Here is a 20,441-nt window from a genome sequence, read left to right as displayed (position 1 = left end):
AGGCAGCGCACTTCCTGTTGCGACTCAAACTCGAGGCAAAGTCAGGGCAAAGTGCAAGTTTACTGCCTGACAAGTTCCGAACTGGAAGTTTTCTAGTTTTTATGTTTTCTTCATATCAATTCTTGCTCCTCGCTCCTTTGTTTCCCATTTTATTCAACTTTAAGCTGTTTTGCCAGCGCTGACTGCGAAAGTTTGCGCTGGATAAGATCCACACAACTGTGCTGGCCAAGAAGTCGGGCGAAGCAGTTTAAAAATTCAATATTCGAGAGCGGAAGCAGCCCAGAAAAAGCACAGAAAAAGCGCCAGTTAAAATCAGTTTCCCAAAACGAAACGGCGCAAGAACTATTGCGAAAGGCCACTGGGACGAGATATATTATCATAATCTACGGCATTAATTCCCTCCGATTTGCAGGGTCCACTTGACAAATGGCCGGCGAGTCGGTGAATCGGTGAATCGGCGGAAGGGGACAAGGAAAACATTTTCTTTGATTTGGCCGAGGAATTCGGGGGAGTTGTTTATGCCTCCGAGGGCCAGCGATAAATATTTGCCATTGTTTGGCTGTCAGTTCGGTCGGCTTTCCCTGCTTTTCCACCGCTTTTCCACCAGCAACGAGGCGAAGGCCAAGGCGATATTTACCTGATAAATTCCCGGCATTCGGAAACAGTTCTATTTGTTTTTCGCCTTCCTATGTTTTTATGGTCACAGAGCACAGAAACAAAAATGTAGAAAAAAAGTATTTCGGATTTGTGTGTTTTTTTAGGCCTTCTCGGTTTGTTGAAAAGTTCTGCACATTTGCTTCAGCTGGTTCTCTTCTGGTGTTTTCAAAAAACGCTTTTCACTTCGCCGGATTTGGAATTAGGAATGCGGATTCGAAATTCCGCTTTCGGTTTTCGCTGTCCGATTTTGAACTGAGTTCTTGGTCTCCGGATCTCTTTTCAGGGCTGTGTGTTCGCCTTAAAAAACCCGCAACGACTGAATCAAAACAAACAAATTTCTTTGGTTTTATTCGAAAAAGTGCTGGCTGATATTTCGGCAGCGGCTTGCCGTTCGTTGGCCCTCGGAAAAGCCTCGGCAAAACCGCGCCGGAGTGTTCCCAGCTGCTTCCATCCGCTATCCGGAGTCCGTCATCCCCTTTTTTTTATCCGCCCGCCTTGGCTTCCCACTTTTATCCGTATCCGTATCCGTGCGTCTGCGCTTTCCCTTCCTCTTCCTCTTCCTCTTCTTCGCCCTTTTTTGTTTACATGGCCCCGCTTGACTTTCGTGTTTTTGTTGTTTGTTGTTGTTTGTTGTTGCTTGTTGTTGTTTGTTGTTGTTTGTGGGTGTTTGTGGGTGTTGCTGGTGTTGTTCTTGCTTTCCTAGTTGTTATTCTTGCGCCGCATTGTTGCTTTTGTTAAGCGTTTTTTAATCTCTTAGCGCCGCGCTTTGTTTTCGAGTCTCCGAATCGAGCGCCGCTCTCAGCTGTTTCCCATCGACCAGAAGGTCTCCTCCGAAGGTGTTTGACACTGGGCCATCCATTCACCTCCTCAACTCGGCTCCCATAAGGCCATGTTGCCCCAACCGCAGAGCGGCAGAACTTACTCAATCAAGGAGCCCACATGTCCTGCAGGCGAACGCCGAATGCCCTGCACTCTGCCATCGGAAAGTGGGAAAGGTTGCTGGCCTCCTCCTCGTCCGCCAGGATTGCAGCTCCTCGCCTGCTCCGTCGCAATTCAAAAACACGTTAAGCAAGCCAAACACTTCTTTGATTCCATCACACCCGCTTGAAGGGCACCGCGAAAATTTGTTTTATGATTTAAGCCATGCGGTTGCCTTTGCCTTTCATGCTTCTGATTCTGATTCAGATTTTTTGGTCAATGACTTGCCAGCGAGCGAAATGCTCGAAATGGGAAAAGTCATTAACTTTTATGGGGGCGCGGAGCCCGTGGAAATGCAATTTCCTTATCAGTTTCGCTCGAGTCCTTTGTCGCCCCTAATTCCATTGCATGTGGCTGGTTTATTTTTGTGGCCGCTTGCCACTGGATCCTGATCCTGATTCGATTTGGCCTGATTGATGCTTTGTTGCCCGGCATTCCTGCGGATTCCCCTTCCAATACATATTGTACGGCGCATTTCGGCACAGGTGAACAATTAGAGGTTCAACGACTCTGCTCTCCGTCTGCTCGTCTGTCGCAGAACTCCACTCCACTCCAACCAAATCCAGAACCTTTGTCGGCTTAGACAAAAGGAAGGCGACTTCCTTGTCATATTTCCTACTTTCGGATTGCGACTTCATCGTTGCGTTGGTTTCCCATCAAAACACTCGAGTCGAGTCGGTCGAAGCAGTCAGCTCAGCCACTCGATTAGATGCCAGTTTATGAGTGGCCTGCCAGAATCAATAAGCCCATTCACTCGACTCGGGAAGCGAGTGGGCGGCTTGTGCACTGGGAAAAGGAGTGTACTACGTTGGATAGTAATAATTATATGGATAAAGAAGCCTGGCTGGGATACAGGAAGTTGTAGCCCGTTGTAGCCCACAAATAGTGTAGGATTTTTACTGATACAGGAGTACTCCTCACCCGATTTCCCGCAGTGTTCGCCAAACAAACATATTGAACAGACATATTGAACCGGAGACACATGAAATCTCCCACTTGAGCCATGTTACTTTATAATCAAATTGGAAACTGTAGCCTTTTCTCCGACCCCTGGAGGCGTTCCTCCGCCCCGAAAACAGTCGTCAACTTTTCGTCCTCTGATTTCGCCTCGGGACTGCCACACACGCTGTGAAATGCAAAGTTGCAAAGTTGCAGTTGCAGCTCCAATTTGCACTGCAGTTGCAGCTGCAGTTCAGAATCAGTTGCCGCCTGGTGGCAGAATAATTGCATTTTTGCACTGCTGCCTGGCAGAAATCCATGGAGCCCATGAAGTCCAAGTCGGCTCGCATCAGCAGAGCAGTCAGAAGGTCCTCGCAGGACTCCCACGAGTGCCGAGTGAGCCGCAAAAAGGAATAAAATAACAAGTATGGAAGGAATGACGAGATGGAAGGAAGTGCCGGGGGAACCGAAAATACTTCTGCCGATCAAAAGGAGTAGAAGCCACGTTATTAAATGCCTGCGCAGGGATTTCTCTTCAAGGGATTACGCTTCAAACTTTTCAAACTCTTAAAATATGTCGACGAATCGTAGGTCGTAAGTCCGTCAGCTTTAAGTACGCACATTCAGAAGTCTGATTTGAAAGTACAGGGCTAAAATTGGAGTCTGGAATGGACGGAGTTCCCTCCATCACACCCTTGATATCCTTGGATGTGATTTTAATTTCAATTTCGCTCCGAGGATTCGGTCAGCAGAGTGCGGCACAAAGGCTCCTCCGAGTGATTGATATGCCTGCGGGGCTTCCCTTACCGCTCCTCCCAGAATCCCGGGAGGAATATGGGCTTCGGGATGTGCAGCATGCAACTGTATCCGAGTCCCCATTCCGGCGAAGGTGTCGGTTAAGCCGATTGGACGCTGTACGGACACCCAAGCAGAGGTAAATCGCACCGGAGTGCCGCGTTCGCAGTGCTCCAAGTCGGGCGGCAAGTGCGGAATGGAAATCCCTGGCAAATCCTCTTCAAGGCCACCGAAGCAGGATTCCGGGAATGGGAATGGGAATGGGAATGAGTGTGCGCACGTTATTCAAGCGACAGAACAGCTTTTCATACATTGCGATTAAAGCCCCTCGATTGCCGCAATTATCAACCGAATCTGCTTGTTTATCGGGCTCCGGCTTATCATATGTGGAGCTCTGGAAAATCATTAAGCGACGCTCGTGGCTCGTGGGCTTCGGCAGCAGTAAACGGATCAATATCCGCAACGGCATTAATATTTATATTCAAATTGGCGAATTCCCATTCACTTGTAATCACCATTGATGTGGCTGAAATGAGCCCGTATCGGTAATCACTCTCATATATTCCGACTGGCCATGAATCTCCGCAGCAGATTCAATTAAAATGTATGAATAAATCAATGTTTTGAGTTGCCATTGCCATTCAGTTTCCTCTTCCCTGAATGCAGGAAAATTCGACACCCATACAGAATGCAAAATTCGAACTTCGAAATCAAGAATTGATTTAGTTACAGTTTCCTATTTGCAAGTAAAAAGAACACCAGGACTTCAGCTGCACATTTAACACCACTCCACAATTCGATTTGGTTGGCGGGGGATAAAGACGGAAGTGGCTAAACATCATCTATCATATATATATATAATATATGTATATAAATATATATGTGTCGTATTGGTCTAAATGCCGTTTTGCTGCCCAGGGGGAGCTGTTCACGAAGGGCACCAATCCATTCGGGGTGGCTTGATGGGGGAACGTTTTTCCTCAGGCTTCGCAGGCAGGATTCCTACAGTTATCCTTCCCACAACAAGTACCTCCCTTAGGTTCCGAGGCAGTGATCCAATTACTTATGGCTCACATACAAAACTAAATATGCAGTGTCACCCCAGCATCACGAGCATCCCACAACAGGGCTTCCCCTCTTCGATTGAGCTTCCTCATTTGCATAGGTGGCATTCATTAGACACGTACGTATATCCCACTTGCGCCCCCGATCGGGCAAAGGGGCGTGGCTGGTCGTGTGCGGCGTATTAGCGCTTAAATCATGATTACCACTGCGTGGCGGTAATTAGGAGACACTAAACGCAGGCTGTGTGTGTGTGTGTGTGTGTGTGTGTAAGGGAGTGTGTGTGAGGGAGTGTGTGTGCCTTATAAATACTCTCAAGATTGCAGTCTATCAGCGCCCAGCCACTGGGAAACTCCTCGCCGAATGGGAAAACGGGAAAGGCGAAAGGGAAAGGAAATATGGGGCGGGAAAGTGAGCGATGCCAGCAATTTGCTATTACTTATCTCGGTTATTGTTATGTGTGAGTGTGGGTGGTGGAGTGGGTGGTGGGTGGTGGGAGGTGGGCGAGTGTGTGGTCTCGTTATGCATTTGCTTATGCTGCGTGCGTGCCAATATCCCACCGAGGACCACAAACACACTCCACATGGGACCAACTCCCCAACGCAGTTACAAATTATAAATATACCACTCGAATTTGTCTTGCAAAAGAAGAAAGGAAGGGGGCCTCCGCCCTCCGCTTTCCGTAGTTTTTCCCCGGCGGAAAACTCTGCGGTGCAGTGAAACTCTCTGCAACTCCGTTGTCGGCACAATAAATGAAGAGCAAACTCAGAGACAACCAAGTAGTTTATGCGGGCTTTGCTTCTCGTTTAACCAAAGGCAGAAGCCCCAAGGGTGATTCTACTTAAAGTTACCGTGCTTAGATGGTCCACCCCAACAGTGCTTCCTACTGATCCTACCCCTCTGACTTATAGTTATTAATATAAATGGTACATACCCCGTTAAATCCCTGGTGTCCTGTGACCTGCTTCCTGTTTTCAGGTACATTTGGGGTGTCGTCGCCATGAACGAACATTCAACTCACACACAAACACGCACAACTGAAACCTGTAACGAAAGAATTTAAATAAACATGTAAGCATTTTGTTTAATTAATTCAAATAAAATGTACACACCTCGCCAGGTTCTCAAATCTGCATCCTGGAAACTTGGCAACGACCTATCTATCTTCAGCAACTAGTGCACAAGCAAGCACATCCACCACCTGGAAATAAGCAAATAAAACAAAGTAATAAGTAAGTAGGTAAAATAATAAAAGAAGGAAGTTATGCATACCTCTTTGGGAGAGATGATTCCTCCGAGTTGCTGAAGATGAGCAGCGAAGGCGGTAAAGTTGCTTTTTCCACGACGATCCAGTAAAGTAAAGTACGTTGCAGCAGTAAAGTTGCTTATTCCACGACGATCCAGCGTGCGTTGAAGACGTCAGCTTACTTAACTTAACTTACGACCTAAATCTTAACCTAATTTCTTTACTTTTAAGAACAGTACTCACTCAGTTTAGTTCTCGATCTTCTGAATCCTAAAGTCCACAAGTCGATTCCAAGCAGAAAGTGTCACTACACATCACCTGAAATTAAAGGAATAATAAAAATAATTAATTACAATTCCAAACATTAAATAAATAATTTATTTGAACATTTAATTTTATTTATGAAAACCCACCTGGTTGGAGGCTGATGCACTGCGTCCCGAAGTCCACTCCAGGCAAGAAGGTGCCATGCATCGCCTGCAATTAGAAAAAACAATAAAAATAATTAATTAAAATATTACATTTAATTTATTTTATTATTACTTACCACTTTTTATGGCTGATGCACTGCGTCCGGGAGCGGAGTCCAGTAGACGGTACCGCCATGCACCTCCTGCAATGAAAAGGAAAAAACACAAGCAATTAATACACCATATTTATTTAAATTAATAAATACCTACCACTTTTGTGGGTGATGCACTGCATCCTGGAGTGCAGTCCAGTAGACGGCACCGCCATGCATCACCTCGGACCACCTCGGACCACCTCACAAGCACACACACACACTAACACTCACGAAAAACCCAGAGAAGTTCCAGAGAGGAACTTCCGGGAGAGGCCGGTCCACTGACTAATTGGCCGAAATTAAGGGGTATGCCACCACAGATCAGTCAGAACCAGTTGGGAATTGTAAGTGCCCGCCAACGAAAAATATTTGTAATTCTGACGTGGCCTTACATTAAGTTAACATTACATTTACATTAATTGAAATTATGTTAAAATTAAATGTTAAATTAATGTTGCTTAACATTTTTTTTAGTCTTGCACGTTGCATGTTTACTGTTGAATGCTGCAAGTTGCATGTCGCGTGTTGCATGTTGCATGTTGTATGTTGCAGGAATATTTTTTTACGTACTATTTTGCACTCATTAAGATGTCAGAGCATTTTCTATGCCAAAACTGTGGCAGTTATGTTTTGAAGAATTGCAAAGGAGCAGCAAAACTAATTATAAAACGGCAACTTTATCGAGGTTTTAATAGCATTTCCATTGCTAATAAATCCCCCAAAGCTAAATGGAAATTAAACCGCTGCCGTGAGTGAGTTGCAACTTTCATAATTATTCTTAATTCACTAACAATTACAAACATTTTGCCCCGCTTCAATGGCATTACAAAGGGCTTATGCCGGAGTCCGCTGTCCGGCGAAATAAAGTTTGCAGGCGGGGAAAGCAGGGAAAGCTGGGAAAACAGGGAAAGCGGGTGGGACTAACCAAATTAATGCGAGCTTCCGCGGAAACTGATGCTGCAGCTCGACGCTCCGAAGGCCGGAGATAATTCAATAGAGCGCGCATTTAAATACACACATTTTATGCGGATTCCGCCGAGGGTCAAACGTTACGCATACGCCGCGTGTGCAGCTCATCCTGCTGCTGCAGACAACTATCGCTCGGCCCACGCACTCCCCCCTCCGCCGAGGGGCAATTTCATTGGCTTTGGCTCCTGCTTTCCCCAGTGCAGCTCCGCAGCCCCCGCACCAGCCAACGTTCTCAACACCCTCAACCTCAAACACCCAACACCGAACACCCACACATCACTCGGCAGCCACCATAAGCAGCGGTTTTCCGTTGCGCATGGCAACTTTCAGCAAAAAGCGTCTGACAGACTGACTGACAGATGCTCGTGGGCGGGGGAAGGGAAAGGGAAAGGCGGGAGTTTTCCGGGCGGGGCACCAAGGCCGACCACCTGCCACGAGCCACCTTTTTATAGACACGACACCCTGGAAAAGAGTGCTGCTGCTGCTGCAGCTGGAGCTAATCTGATCGATATCTAAGGCACCCAGACACTTCGCACTCGAACATTAATCAGGCTAAAGAGTTTCTTGATTCACCAGCACAATCTTGTGAATAAAAACCCAATTCCGAACCAGGGTATGACCACGTCCAATCCCACTCCGATTCCGCCTCCGTTATTGGCGGATGATTTTTGATTCCCCCATGTAGGCAGGGCAGTAGCAGTAGCTGCATGCCTCCGGCGCTTTAATTGAAAAAGTGCCGACTCCCGGCACTCAAACCGCGATCTCCGTGTGTTAAATGCGGCCCTCGACGGCTTATGGGCGAAATTAAAAGCATTAAGCTCGAGATTAGCTCGGCATTGGCGGGGCATAATTGTCTGATTAAGTGGATGCCGAGCCTATTGCTTCGCAGTGCTTTCCGTCTGTCTGTCTGACTGGCAACGCGGCGTATGTGTAATGTAATTCGGCGGCTCCTGCAAGATGCCATGCACTCGTTGTTCGGCGGCCAATTAGCACGTCTCGTTCAGTTTTTGGTCTGCTGCTCAACATCTCGTCAGCTCAGCTCCTCAGCAGTTCAGTTGCTCCTTTGTGTCGAGGCAATTGTAGGCAGTTCTTTGATCATCGAGACGGCGGGAAGGTGGTGCCTAATAGTCCCGCCCCCTCCGCCACCGCCTCTTAACAAATTGCAAATGGCCTTGATAATCGCAGATGATGAGCAATTGTTCGCATTCCCCAGAAGGGGTGAGCGCACCTTTGGGGCTCCTGCTCCTCTTCCTGCTCCTCCATTGTCTTCAGCCGCTGGATAATTGGGATTACGAGGCAGCCCTCCTCATTGCGGGATCCATCGAAAAGTTGTGCTTGTGTCAGCCGTGCGAGGACGTGCTCCAAATGGCTTTTGTGGCGGCAACAATTAGGATCTGCCGAACATCCTGCATGGCCCTTCTTTCGAACAGATACTATATACTAATGCTAATGAGTGTTCCCGAGCAGTTGCTTCTAGTTTGATTCCGTTCTTCTACTTTTCACTCGCTTTTCCCTTTCGGCCTTACTCCGAATTTAATCAGTGATTGCGCTCAAGCATTAGCCTAATGTCGCCAGTCGCCAGTTGCCAGTCGCTGGTCTCTGGATCCTCGAGGAGGAATAGCTCTCCCCAGCGGCAGTGGCAGTGGCAACTTCAAACACTCCGCCCGTCTGGCCGCAGTCATAATTAAAAGCAATTCCCTTTGTTTTGCCGGCGATGCCGCAGAGAGAAGAGGGAATAATAAGTTAATGTTTTAAGCGGCTTGTCAAGCCATGACCTTGGCCCAAACAGCCTGGCAGAACAGCCCGGCTGACAGCAGAGAAAAGCCCAGCGAAATAATGGAAAAAATAAGTATCCTGCGCCGCCCTCTCATTACAATTTAATGCGCTTTGCTCAACAGCTTAGTAAAGATTTAAGCGGCGACCTCCCCCTCCGCCTCCTTTCCCCCGCGAGCAGCCATTAAAGCGATTTAGTTAATTAACATGCCATCCGAGTGCCTCATTGTAAATGCATGGAATCGATGCCCTCGCAACCGCCTTCCCCTCCTCCAAGTCGCGGAATTTCGATCTGGCGATTTGTCTGGCGGTCTCCGTGGCCTGTGCGCTCAATTAGCCGCCTGCCCCTTTCGGTGGCACGTATACGAGTATGTGGCTGCGTGGATGGAGTTGCAGGGATGAGCCACCTAATACACGTCGCTGCATCCGCTCATAAATCAGTTTGTTTAGTGGATGAGCTGGTGAGCAAACGAGGCCAGGCCAGCGGGCAAATGGGTAAAACTAATGAAACGAATTCGCCCAAGTTGCAGGACCTCTCGAGCGTTGCAGTTGCAGTTGCAGCCTGCCACCCGGCACTGCGAAGTGACAACAATCCGCCGCCTGCTCTCTTATCTCGGAAAATGCAGGGCAACTCTCCCGCTTTTCTCGCTTTTCTCGCCGGGGGCAACAGTTTTCCCAATGCCCGGATGTGTGTCCAAGTATGTGTGTCTGTGTGTCCGTGTCTGTGTGCAATTTTCACAGAGTTAACAAAGTGAAAAGTCCTTGCTGGTGGCACGTAATTTATGCATGGCACAAAGAAGGATGCACTCGCAATCCAGGACAAACCCGACTCGACTCGACTCGACTTGACTCGAGTCGACTCCTCGCGGCAAACGGAAGGCAATCTGCAGTCGCCGGGTCGAATGCTAAACATCAATCACGCCCCCTCCCCACTCACCCACTCAATCCACTCAACCCACTCGCCTTACTCTCATGAGCCGCACTGCCTGCGCTGGCAGGCTCCTCTAGGCGGCGTTCGTGTGTCGCAGACTGTATTGATTACCTATTTGTTGCGGCTGGCAGTGCAGCCTTTAATTGAATCGGAGGACCCATCGACGCAGGATTAGACTGCAGCCATAGAAACCTGCCACTCCAGACGAAATGTGCTCGTATTTATACTCGTGTGCGGCATGTCCTTGGCTCAATTAATGTGCAAAGGCTCAAGGAGCGCAGGCCAATCGATCGATAAGTGCGGCAGATGTTCCCCAGACCCCGAATACTTTTGGCTTGTGGTTAGCAGAGCATCTAAAGCAGAACATATAATAAATAGTATCCATTGGAAGAAGGTTTACGTTTTAGAGTCTGCCACAAAGACTGCAAGCGGCAGCTTTAGCCCGGTAAACACTGTTTTCCTTGGCCAGAGTAATAAATCATGGGATGCAATTTTTGCAACATTAAGTCACTGGCGAGTCAACAATCGACTCCGGCAATCCAACGAGTTCATCGGACACGACGAGCCATTGAACATCAATTAAACACCGCTGCCTCGGTTCAACCCCACCGGAAAATGCGGAAAGCCCTCAAGTAAGAGGCACTCCATATGTGATGGGTGAAACCGCATCAAACAACAATAAAGGAAGGCGACTTTGTTTCACTCGCAGCAGAACAAGAAGGCGAACGGCAGGAAGGCAGGAGAAATTTTCCAATGCGTCATTATTGAGCCCAATAAACCAGCCGCGTATTCAGATGCGAGTATCCAACTTTTCCGCTTTTCCGGGGCAGCGTTAATTGCTGCGTGTTGACAGGCCGAAAGGCCTTGGCGGGTGGCTCCTGGGCGGGAGTCCGCGGGGGTGGCGTGTTTGTATTGACAGTAAATTAAGCAGTTTTAATTACAATCAGCCAGCAGCCGGCCCAAAGAGCCACGAACAGTGGATTGTCCGCCAGCGAACGCACTCAATAAAGAGTTTTCCGTTTTCCGCACGCACACCACACACACTTCGATCGATGAACTCGCTGTTCAGCAGCATAATTAATTAAATTGTCCAAACGGAAAAATCATAAGGGGGAAAAGGTGTGCATTCTGCTGCTCTACGCTTTTGAACCTTTGTTATGAGCCCTTTTATATGCAAAAGAATACATTTTTACTTACCAGTAGAGTTGTTCATAGGCGAGTGATACTCTGCAAAGTCTATTTAATTATTTCGATATTTTCTGCCGCTTTTGCATTCCCTTTGCCAGCAACTCATCAGTGGGTCCTCTGAATAATTTAGGTTTGTTCCAGTCAAGAGCGACGCAGCATTAAAATGTAAATGAGAAAAACTTCACACACGAACGCGCCGAGTTAATTTTTCATTTCTCATTTACGTTGTAAATCACTAGTGCACTGATTTCGCCTTAATCAATTTACCAGGCCAGACGTCAAAGGGTTAAGGAAACATATTCGAACCGGCGTCGAGTGCGGAAAATCGGGCGGAAAAGCGGGCGGGAAGCTCGCCGCCGGACTTTGATCCTTTGCGTGGCATGGCTGCAAGTTGGCAATCAATATCTAATGAAATCAAACACGCCGCCCGCACACGAAAATGATTTACTGGCAGGGAAGAGAGCACCCTCGAAAGTTAATGGAAGTCGCAGTTGTTGCCTCAAGAGCTTATAACTTCAACAGTTTTGACTCGATCTTAAAATGGAATACCTTTATGAGTTTCCCTTTCCGCATTTCCGGAAAATGGGTTTGCAGAAAAGTGTCAAAAATTGACTATTTCTAAGTTCATATCTTTTCTAATTTTAATCCGATTTTAAATGTTTGTAATTTAATTCCCTAATGAACTGCATCATTAATTAAATTTTTATTATTTTCCATTTTTCAATGCACCATATCCAAGTCCATACATTTTCTAATTTTAATCCGATTGCAAAGTGGCATATCTCAAAAAAATGGTTGTTTATGTGAGTTCCTCTTGGGTTCGTGGGGGTCCCACTAATGAATTCACAGAGTAAGAGCCAGTGCATTCTTACGAGGAGAAGGGTACTCAAGGTACCTGCAAAAAGTCGTCGAAGCCATTTAACCCTTTTCCGCCAGTTAATTTGGCAGGGGACATGGCGAAGGAAACTTCGACAATGCCGAACTGGAAAAGTCGGAGGCTGGAGGTCGGAGGTTGGGGGGTCAGCAAATGAGGAGCGGAAAGCGGGAGCCAATCGTCGATTACGAATGCTATCCATGCTCAATGGCAATTTAATGTGCTCCAATGCGCAGAGTGATTCTTTCAAAAACAATCGAAAACCGATTGACCAGGGCAATAAAAGCCATTAAAAAGTACATTAAAAGCGATCCGAACAAGAGGTCGACTCGCCCCGCCTCGATTTGTGCGATTGCGAGTACTCGGAGGAAATATTTGGAAAGCAATTCGGCCACTTATATGCGTATTTACGAACGAGACGATTAAACTAACATTTGAGCTGGCTGGTGGCTGGTGGAGTAAACAAAGCCCCTGAGCGGGCAGATTGTGGAATCACTTAAATGGCGGCGCTAATTGCAGATGAACGGCAATATAGCCGCGGGAGCCATGCTAATGGCCAGATAAACAAGTGGCGTCTTTCGCCCAAAGCGAAGCCCTACTTCTCGACCAAGACTGGAGTGGTTCCTGGCACCTTCCGCCCCGCAATCACAACCAGAATGGCCAGGAATGCCAAGCTTCCTGGTGCGCTTCCATGTGGAAGCCAACCGAATCGAATTGCGAATTGCGCCCTGTAAGTAATTCCAAGTCCAGCTGCGTCCTCCTTTTGAGGCTACATATCCTATACTTCGCGTACCTTGTGTGGCCGAACGAACTTCCCGAAACTTGGGCAGTTCCGCCTCGGTTAGTCGGCAAGTTCAACTGGCCAAATCGATGGGAAAGGTGCTCACCTGCGGGAAGACAAGACGGGAGTTCAGTGCAAGATCCAAAACAAATAATCTGATAGCGGGGTGGTAAACTCACCCGAGATAATCAGCCTTGAGGAAAGTCGGCTCAGAGCGGAAGGTCTGCCAAATGCTCGTATGCAAACTCCAGCTAAACTACGACTTATTTCCCTATTAAGGCGACCCAGATTTAATTTGCAAGAGCCGCAATTGAGGCGAGTCCGCTCGGAGGCAGAGCCTGCCCCGCGTTCCGAGTCCCCTGCTCATTGCCCAATTCAGTGCTAACTCAATTTAGTTTACACTCGGAGAGTGCCTTTCCCCCCTCTCCCCCTTTCCCCCTCTGCCACTCCCACTGCCACTCCCCCTTTGGCCGCCCACTTTGGCAGCCGGAAAGCAACATTGTCATCTGCACACACGCAGGTACTCTGCACTGGGTTTCCGTGGGCCGGGAAATGAAAACTTTTCGTGTGTGCGCAGAGCATGCAGCTTCGAAAAGGGAGGGCGGCAGGTGGAGGGGCGTGGCGGGGAGGTTGAGTGCACGGTGCGTATGTGTGATGCCGAGATTCGAGATTCGAGGACTTCTTCTTCGGCGGGGAAGTGGTTGAAAATTTGTCGTAAATATTAAAATTTCATACGTTTATGCAAATTCACTTTCGACAACTTTACTTCCTGTCGTGCTTTGGCTTTTACCTTCTCCTCCTTCTCCCTTTTCGCCTCCTTCTCTTTGTCCTTCTCCTTCTCCCTCTACTTCTCCTTCCACTTCTCGTTCTCACCTCGCAGCTCCACTTCCCACCGTTACCTCGAACCACTGTGGAAAATTCCCTCCACCGGAAGGAACACAAGGGAAATGTCTAGCAGTTCACCGTTCACTCTCCCTAGGAATCATTTAACAAACCACCTCCCGCGTTTCTCTCAGTGCACGCACACACTTACCTGCTGGCGGAGCGAAATGAGTTGTCGCTTTATGTGAAAACGAACATTTATTAAGTTGAAATTACATTACAAATAATTTTCATATTATTGTAATGCACACACACACACACGCGTATTTGCCTACGAAGGCGTGTGGGCGTAGGGTGAGTGGGCGTGGCATCGGGTGGCGAGTAATAGCCTTGTAATATTTATGTAAATGTGTAACTGTTGCCCGTCCCTTTCCCCCTCCCACTCCCCCCGACTATCGCCCTCTCTGTCTAACTCTCTGCGAGCTCTGACGGCTGTCAGTCAGTTTTCCTTCTGCCGCTTTTTTCCTGTCCGCCACTTGCTTATTTATTCATTTGCATAAAATGTTTTAATAAAGATTTTGATTTAATTTCGCATGTGTGTTGGTAAATATACATATATATATGTGTGTGTATGTGTGTAGCCGGGAGCAGGGACTAAGTAAATGGAATAATTGGCTTTTATAGCGTCAAATTTGTCACATCTCGTATGCAGATTTCGCACAAGAAAAGTTGGCCCGCCTCGAATTTAATTGCCACAAATTGCCCGAACGTGGCGGCATTTCGAGGCGATGTATTGGAGGTGGAAAGCATACGAGTGCGAGTACAAATAGGCATTGGAGTACCAGCCCCAGAAGCATATGCTCTGGCAAATTCATAAAAAGTATTCAAAAGAACAACACGCACAGAAACTCATTTATGTTTACAGTTCCGACAAAGAAATCCGAGGTAAACACATAACGCAAATTATCAGAACGTACAATATAACAAAGGGAATTTCGACAAACACTCGTCTTACTTGCCTGTTTATTATTTACCAACACGAAACTTCCCAGCGAAAGTATTTTGAGTGTACGGAGAAATCCTTTTAATCGCTGCACGGATTTCAATTTGTCTCCGGGGGAACTTACCACTGCTGCTATCTTTATGATCCCCTTCCCCCGGGAGCCATTCGATCCGATTCCCAATCGCAGATATACAGATACATTTGCAAACAAATTAAACAATTTAAATTGATGGCCATTTCAGGCGGCATTTTGTTTCGTTTTCCGCACAATTTCCAATTGCCGCGCGTGTAATAACCAAATATTACGGCAATTATTGCATCTGCGTAGTTTTTGTACCATATTCTGCCGGGGTATCCACGTAGGCAACTGTTCAGCTGCTCTTAGTTCGAGCTCCTTGGGTGGATGCTTTAGTTTCCTAATTGGCCCGTTTAAGGTCGAGAAGGTTTTCCTTTGCCTGCGGCTGTTTTTCCTCCCGCCATTCCATCCATGGTTTTTTCATCCGCAGTTGTTTTTTCAGCCCTTATTTGATTACTTTAAATCTCTCTCTATCTTAAATTAAATTGGCGATTTCACGTTCAACTAGACTGGAGGAGGAGCGAGTGGCGCTGGCATTGAAGTCATAACATCCGCCTCAAACATCGCGCATACGCAGCGTTGTCCTTGCAAATTGCACTTTTTGTCCTTACATCTTGCTCTTGCTCTTGCTCCTGCTCTCGCTTGTTTGCTTAGCCCGGCTGGTGGAAACGTGGAAATGGAGCCGCAATGGCAGGGAGCGAGTGAGCGAGTGAGCGAGTGAGCGTGGGGGCGGGGCTGCTGGGGGCGGAAGAGCCCGAACCAGAAGCGTAAAGGTTGCGTTGCCGGACAAGAGCTGCATACGAAATGCGTTGCAACTGGGCTAAGGGCCATCTCATTCGCAGGAAGTGGGAGGGGGAGGGGGAGGGGGAGGTGTCGGGGTCACCCGCCCATTGTTACAGTTCCCACTGCTCTGGCACTCCGCTCACGTAGCGTTCGAATAACTTTCTGTATCTGCATTCGCATTCGCATTCGCACCTAGGAACGCCCCCGACAAATATCTATTGTGTAGTATTACGGCGGCCATTGTTTGCCAGTTAGCCGAGAGTGCTGGCTCCGAAAAAAGGAAAAGCGGAGAGGCGGAAAAGCGGAAAAGCGGAAAAGCGGGAAAGCGGGGGAGGAACTGCTGTCGCCCCAGCTTGCTTGCCAAGATATTGCGGAGCAGGAATGCCATTCAGTTTCACTTTGCAACGGGTGCATACTTTTCGGCTGTCGCTTATTAAGCACGCGGACAACAAAGGCTGGTTCCTCCATTCCGGCTCTGTGATGCCAACCGACGACGAAACTACTGAAGGTCAAACGACCCCCTAAAACGAAGGCAACTACAACTGATTTTAGCACCCCTCCCGAGTTTTCCCCCCCGTTTGCTTCATAGACAGGTGAAGGGAAATGGAGAAAATTATTAAAAAATATACGTACCGCAAGTGGGAGGAGGCAGGAAGTGGGAATCGCAGGGATGGGCAGGATGGGATGAGCAGGGAGCGGCGGATCCCTCGCTTATATTGAATTTAGGGCTTTCGACAATGACGACAGCGGAAGGATTTGTGCCACGCCCCCGCTCTCCCCGCTTTTCCTCGACCTCCGCGCGTGACTTTGTTTCAGCCTCACCCTCTTCGGTTTTTTATATTGCCAACATGTGGCAAAATTATTTCCGCTCAAAAATCCACTTCCGGCTCCTTACTTTTTGCTCCATGCCACGCTCACAGTTTCAAGTTCTTTTTCCCCCTTTTGACCGCCTTTGTTTCCCAGTAATTGGAAAACAGAAGTCGCTCCGGATTGAGTTGAGCTGAACGGGGAGCCTGCAAGTGACAATGGCGGCAGGGAAATGTTTCCATGGCTTTCAAAAGTCATTTTAGCCGTCCAAAAAATAAATAACCACTTACCTTGCATACAGTTTATGCTTTTTATCCACCGTGCAAAAAAACTGCCAATAAAAACATTGCAACTTTCCCGAATGTCAACAAACACCACACAAAAAGAAACAATGAACAGTTGCTGCGCCTGTCACATTGTCACAAAATTAAATAAAGTTTTCCTTTATAAATGGCGCCATTGGATTTTGGCCTGTTTTTAGTGCTCACCTGTTGACCCCTCTTCTAACGGGGGAAGGGGAGGGGTGGGAAGGGGGAGAGGCGGGAAGAGGTGGGGCTTGCAACAACGGCGGCTTCCTGGTCCGCTCGTCGGACGCAGAGGTCAGGAGTTCGCTCCTGAGGAGCTGGTGGTGCCCAGGGTACCCCGATCCGCCAGACGAGCTATAGACAAAAGCCATTCCACCCGTTAATTAGGGGACGGCTACCAAGTGTTCCCGCAAGTGTTCCCACCACTGCTCCCAGTATTCGGCTCTCTTAGGCGCTCTCTTAAGCTGGGGATGCGATGAGAAGGAGGGGAGAGTGTGCACCCTACAATGAGGGGGTAGGGCCACACTGACTGCCTTGAAGTCGCCTGTGAGAGATGACAGGGTGGTCATACTGTCGCCACGAACCTAACCAGGGAACAGCTCGGAACAGCTCTCCCCCGCCGCTGGGAACAGTTGGCTGCGAGCTGTTCCCAGCCTTTCCCCCTCGCAGGGGAAAGTCCGTTCAAACCCTAAAAGAAAACCTCGCAACGAGAGCGAGGTTGCTTTTCCTAGTTGGCCGGCTAATTGACGGCTTCTGCGGTTGCTCCTGGCACTTTGCGCAGGCCTCGGGTCACTTAATTGGATTACCTCGCCGTCCATGTAATCACGTTCAACCAGGAGGGAGCGACCCCCAAGCGCCGTTATCAGCAGCGGACGTTATCGATCAACTTACCGACTTATCGGGCCTGCTATCGGCTGATAGCACCCACCTCGTCATTCGAGTGGGGAAAACCTTCCCAGGAATACCCACGTTGTATTGATTCGTCACTCCCTCTATCTATGGCAGTACTATCTACCGGAAAACTTTAACATTAATCCCCGCTGGTTGTTTTTCGTTTTGAACTGTTTTTCTCCTCCCTTTGAGTGTTTTATTGGATTTAAATAGGATTAAATTTGTTTCGGCCAGAAAGGCCGCTTTGTTGGCGTTTTTGATGTCCTTATCATTGCCAATGCATTAATAATGCAATTTTATCATTCGCCCAAAATGAATTAAATACATAATTATTGGCGAGAACAAAATTCCGCTGCTCGCTAATCCCAGAAGTGAAATGAGATTTGAGTGTTCGTTTCGTAGTAAATACAATAGCTATTTATTTGGTTTTTGTTTTTGTTCTTTTTTTGATTGAATATACTTTTAAATGGTTTTTCTATAATAACAATAACAGTAATAAAGCTTTTCTGGGTATACGATTTGCAGTTGCAAAGGAGGTTATAGATAAATGGTTATATTGAAGAATATATTGAAGGAATATTGACGCATTTAAATGCCAGCTGTGCTCCCTCTAGCCGCGATGTCCATGTCCATGTCCATGTCCTTGTCCATGGCCGTGCTTTCCGTGCTTCTTCTTGTTCTTCTTGTTCTTCTTGCACTTCTCCCCGCCATTTCCGCACTTTTCCTGCCCACGGGAGTGGGATCTCTCCCGGCCTTCCTTCTGGCAGCGCGACCGGGACCGGGATCGGGATCGACCAAAGAACTCGGCTGGGGGTCCGAAGGGTGTGGGCGGTGGCGGCGGTCCCTCGGTGGGTTCTCCGTGGGGTCCGCGGTGGGCAAAGTGCCTGAAGGGTTCCTCTGGCGGAAAGCCGAACTCCGGTCTGCGGGGTGGGCCGAAGTGGTGGTGGCCATGATGGGGTCCGAAGTGAGGGCCATGATGGGGTCCGAAATGCGGGCCATGACCGCCGTGATGCTGTCCAGGATGAGGGCCGAAGTGGTGGCCGCGGCCGCCATGGTGGCCATGGTGGCCATGGGGAGGTCCGAAGCGGGGACCATGGCCATGGTGCTTCCTCGGCACATCGCTCTCCGAACTGGAACTGGAACTTGAGGAGGAGCTGGAGGAGGAACGCTCCTTCCTGCCCTTGCCCTTGCCTTTGCCCTTCTTATTCTTCTTCTTCTTCTTCTCATCCTCAGAACTGGAACTAGAGCTTGAACTGGAACTGGAACTGGAACTGGAGCGGGACCTCCTGGGGCGGGACTTCCTACCGCAGCGCTTTTTCTTCTTCTCATCCTCAGAACTGGAACTAGAGCTTGAACTGGAACTGGAACTGGAACGGGAGCGGGAGCGGGAAAGGGAGCGCTCTACTCGACGGCCATGTGGTCTACCCGGGTGGCCATGTCCGTATCCGTGTCGGGGTCCGAACCCGAACCCGAATCCGAGTCCGAGATCTCCACGACAGTCGTGGAGAGGTCTAGGCAGCGATCGGCTCCTCCGACAGGCCGCGGCATTGTCCAGGGCCCACGGCAGGCCCATCCACCGAAAAAACTGGGACTGATCCTGCCAAGGAGCCCAGGCGGACCGCCGGTCGAAGTCGAAGCCGAAGGGGTGGGGTCCGAAGTGGGGTCCAAAGTGGGGACCGAAGTGCGGTCCCAAGTGGTGCGGGTGGTGGGGTCCCTCGTGGTGGCGTCCGTGTCTTCCGTGCCTTCCGTGGTGGTGGGGTCCGTGGCCGTGGCCGTGCTTGTGGCCGTGCTTGCGACCGTGCTTGTGCCCATGGCGGTGGGGGAAGCCGTGGCCATGGCCATGTCGGTGGGGGAAGCCGCCGTGCGGTCCGCGGCGCCAGGGATTGCGACCCCAGCCGTAGCCGTAGAAGTTCACCGCCTCCTCGTCCTCGGAGCTCGAGCCGGAGGAGCTGGAGCTGGAGCTGGAGCTGGAGCTGGAACTGGAGCTGGAGGAACTGGAACTGGACGAGGAGTCATCCTGCTCCTGACCCGCCTCCTTCTGCTCCTTGGCCTGCTTCTTGGCCTGCTTCTTGGCCTTCTTCTTCTCCTTCTTGGCCAGCTTCTTCTGCTGCTTCTTGGCCTTCTTGGGCTCCTTCTCCCCCTGCTGCCGCACCCTGGCCTCCTCCTCGGCCAGCAGGAGCATGGCCTGCTCCAGCATGCGCTGCACCTTGGTCACCTTCTTGAGCGCCTTGGAGTAGCGCTTGTCCGCCTTCCCGGCCGGGATCCTCTCCTCCCGCTCCCGCTCCCTGGGCGCCGGCTGCACCTCCTCGACTTCGAAGTCGATGTCGCAGTCGAGCAGCTCCTGGCTCGCCTGCTCCTGCTGTTTGGCCAGCTCACTCATCTTGGTTTCTCTCGGGGATCTACCTTCGATGTGGTAATAGATTTTGGCTTGGTTTTGCTTGGTTTTGGCCTGGTTTTGCTTGGCTTGGCTTGAATCGCTTGGCTTTTCGCTGCTGTTCACTGGCAAACGCTCTTCCACAAAGCTAAAAGCTGGGGAACTGATGACAACCGCTCGCCGGCCGGCACTTTTTATACGCTCAGGTCGGCGGCGCCAGCAGAGCGCCAAGGCGGGGGGGCGGTGGTTCGGTGGTGCGTTCGGCGGTGCGGGAGCGGCAAGAACGCCCCACCATTGAAGCGCCGAGAAATGCGTCGCAGACAAAGGGAGAGCCACTGGGTACAGTGGAGCGCCAGTCGACCAACACAAGCGGGCACTAGTGCACTTCTGTCCGTTCGGATAAAGTGTCTATATTTTTCTTCAGATCTTAGGATTCAGATATTAGGATTAAGCCTTAGGACTCAGACCTTAGGATCCAGACCTTAGGATGATAATCTATTAAACACTTCTATGCCACCTCTTCGAACCTTCTGCACTTTTTCACAATTCGGAAAACAGATTCTAATAGAGTATCCTAATAGACTATTAGCTTTCAAACACCATCCACAATCATTTGAACCCT

The 20,441-nt window shown here is 49.1% G+C and overlaps 2 protein-coding genes across 6 annotated transcripts in view; both read right to left on the bottom strand.

Moving 5' to 3' along the window:
* LOC108097286 (sex peptide receptor) overlaps positions 1-6,503 on the bottom strand; it is a 45,766-nt gene extending 39,263 nt beyond the window's left edge. For 2 of the 5 annotated variants that reach the window (XM_017199497.2, XM_017199498.2), the window contains exon 1: positions 638-959. The gene's annotated coding sequence lies outside the window, so the exon portion shown is untranslated. Of the gene's footprint in view, positions 1-637; positions 960-5,365; positions 5,476-5,543; positions 5,633-5,703; positions 5,877-5,920; positions 5,996-6,090; positions 6,155-6,224; positions 6,291-6,357 lie in introns of those variants that run through there. The other 3 variants (XM_017199494.1, XM_017199496.1, XM_017199495.1) reach the window with 3 other exon arrangements.
* An 11,336-nt stretch (positions 6,504-17,839) lies between these two features.
* LOC108097328 (hornerin) lies at positions 17,840-20,012 on the bottom strand. Its single transcript, XM_017199552.2, has one exon. It carries the CDS (start codon positions 19,823-19,825, stop codon positions 18,056-18,058), a length of 1,770 nt encoding a protein of 589 aa, XP_017055041.1. The 5' UTR covers positions 19,826-20,012; the 3' UTR covers positions 17,840-18,055.
* Between the last annotated feature and the right edge of the window lie 429 nt (positions 20,013-20,441).

The sequence above is a fragment of the Drosophila ficusphila genome, unplaced genomic scaffold (assembly GCF_018152265.1).
Source record: "Drosophila ficusphila isolate 14025-0441.05 unplaced genomic scaffold, ASM1815226v1 contig_198, whole genome shotgun sequence".
NCBI classification, from domain to species: domain Eukaryota; kingdom Metazoa; phylum Arthropoda; class Insecta; order Diptera; family Drosophilidae; genus Drosophila; species Drosophila ficusphila.
Note: the sequence above shows the minus strand (reverse complement) of the source record. Positions and strands in the feature narration are given on the sequence as shown.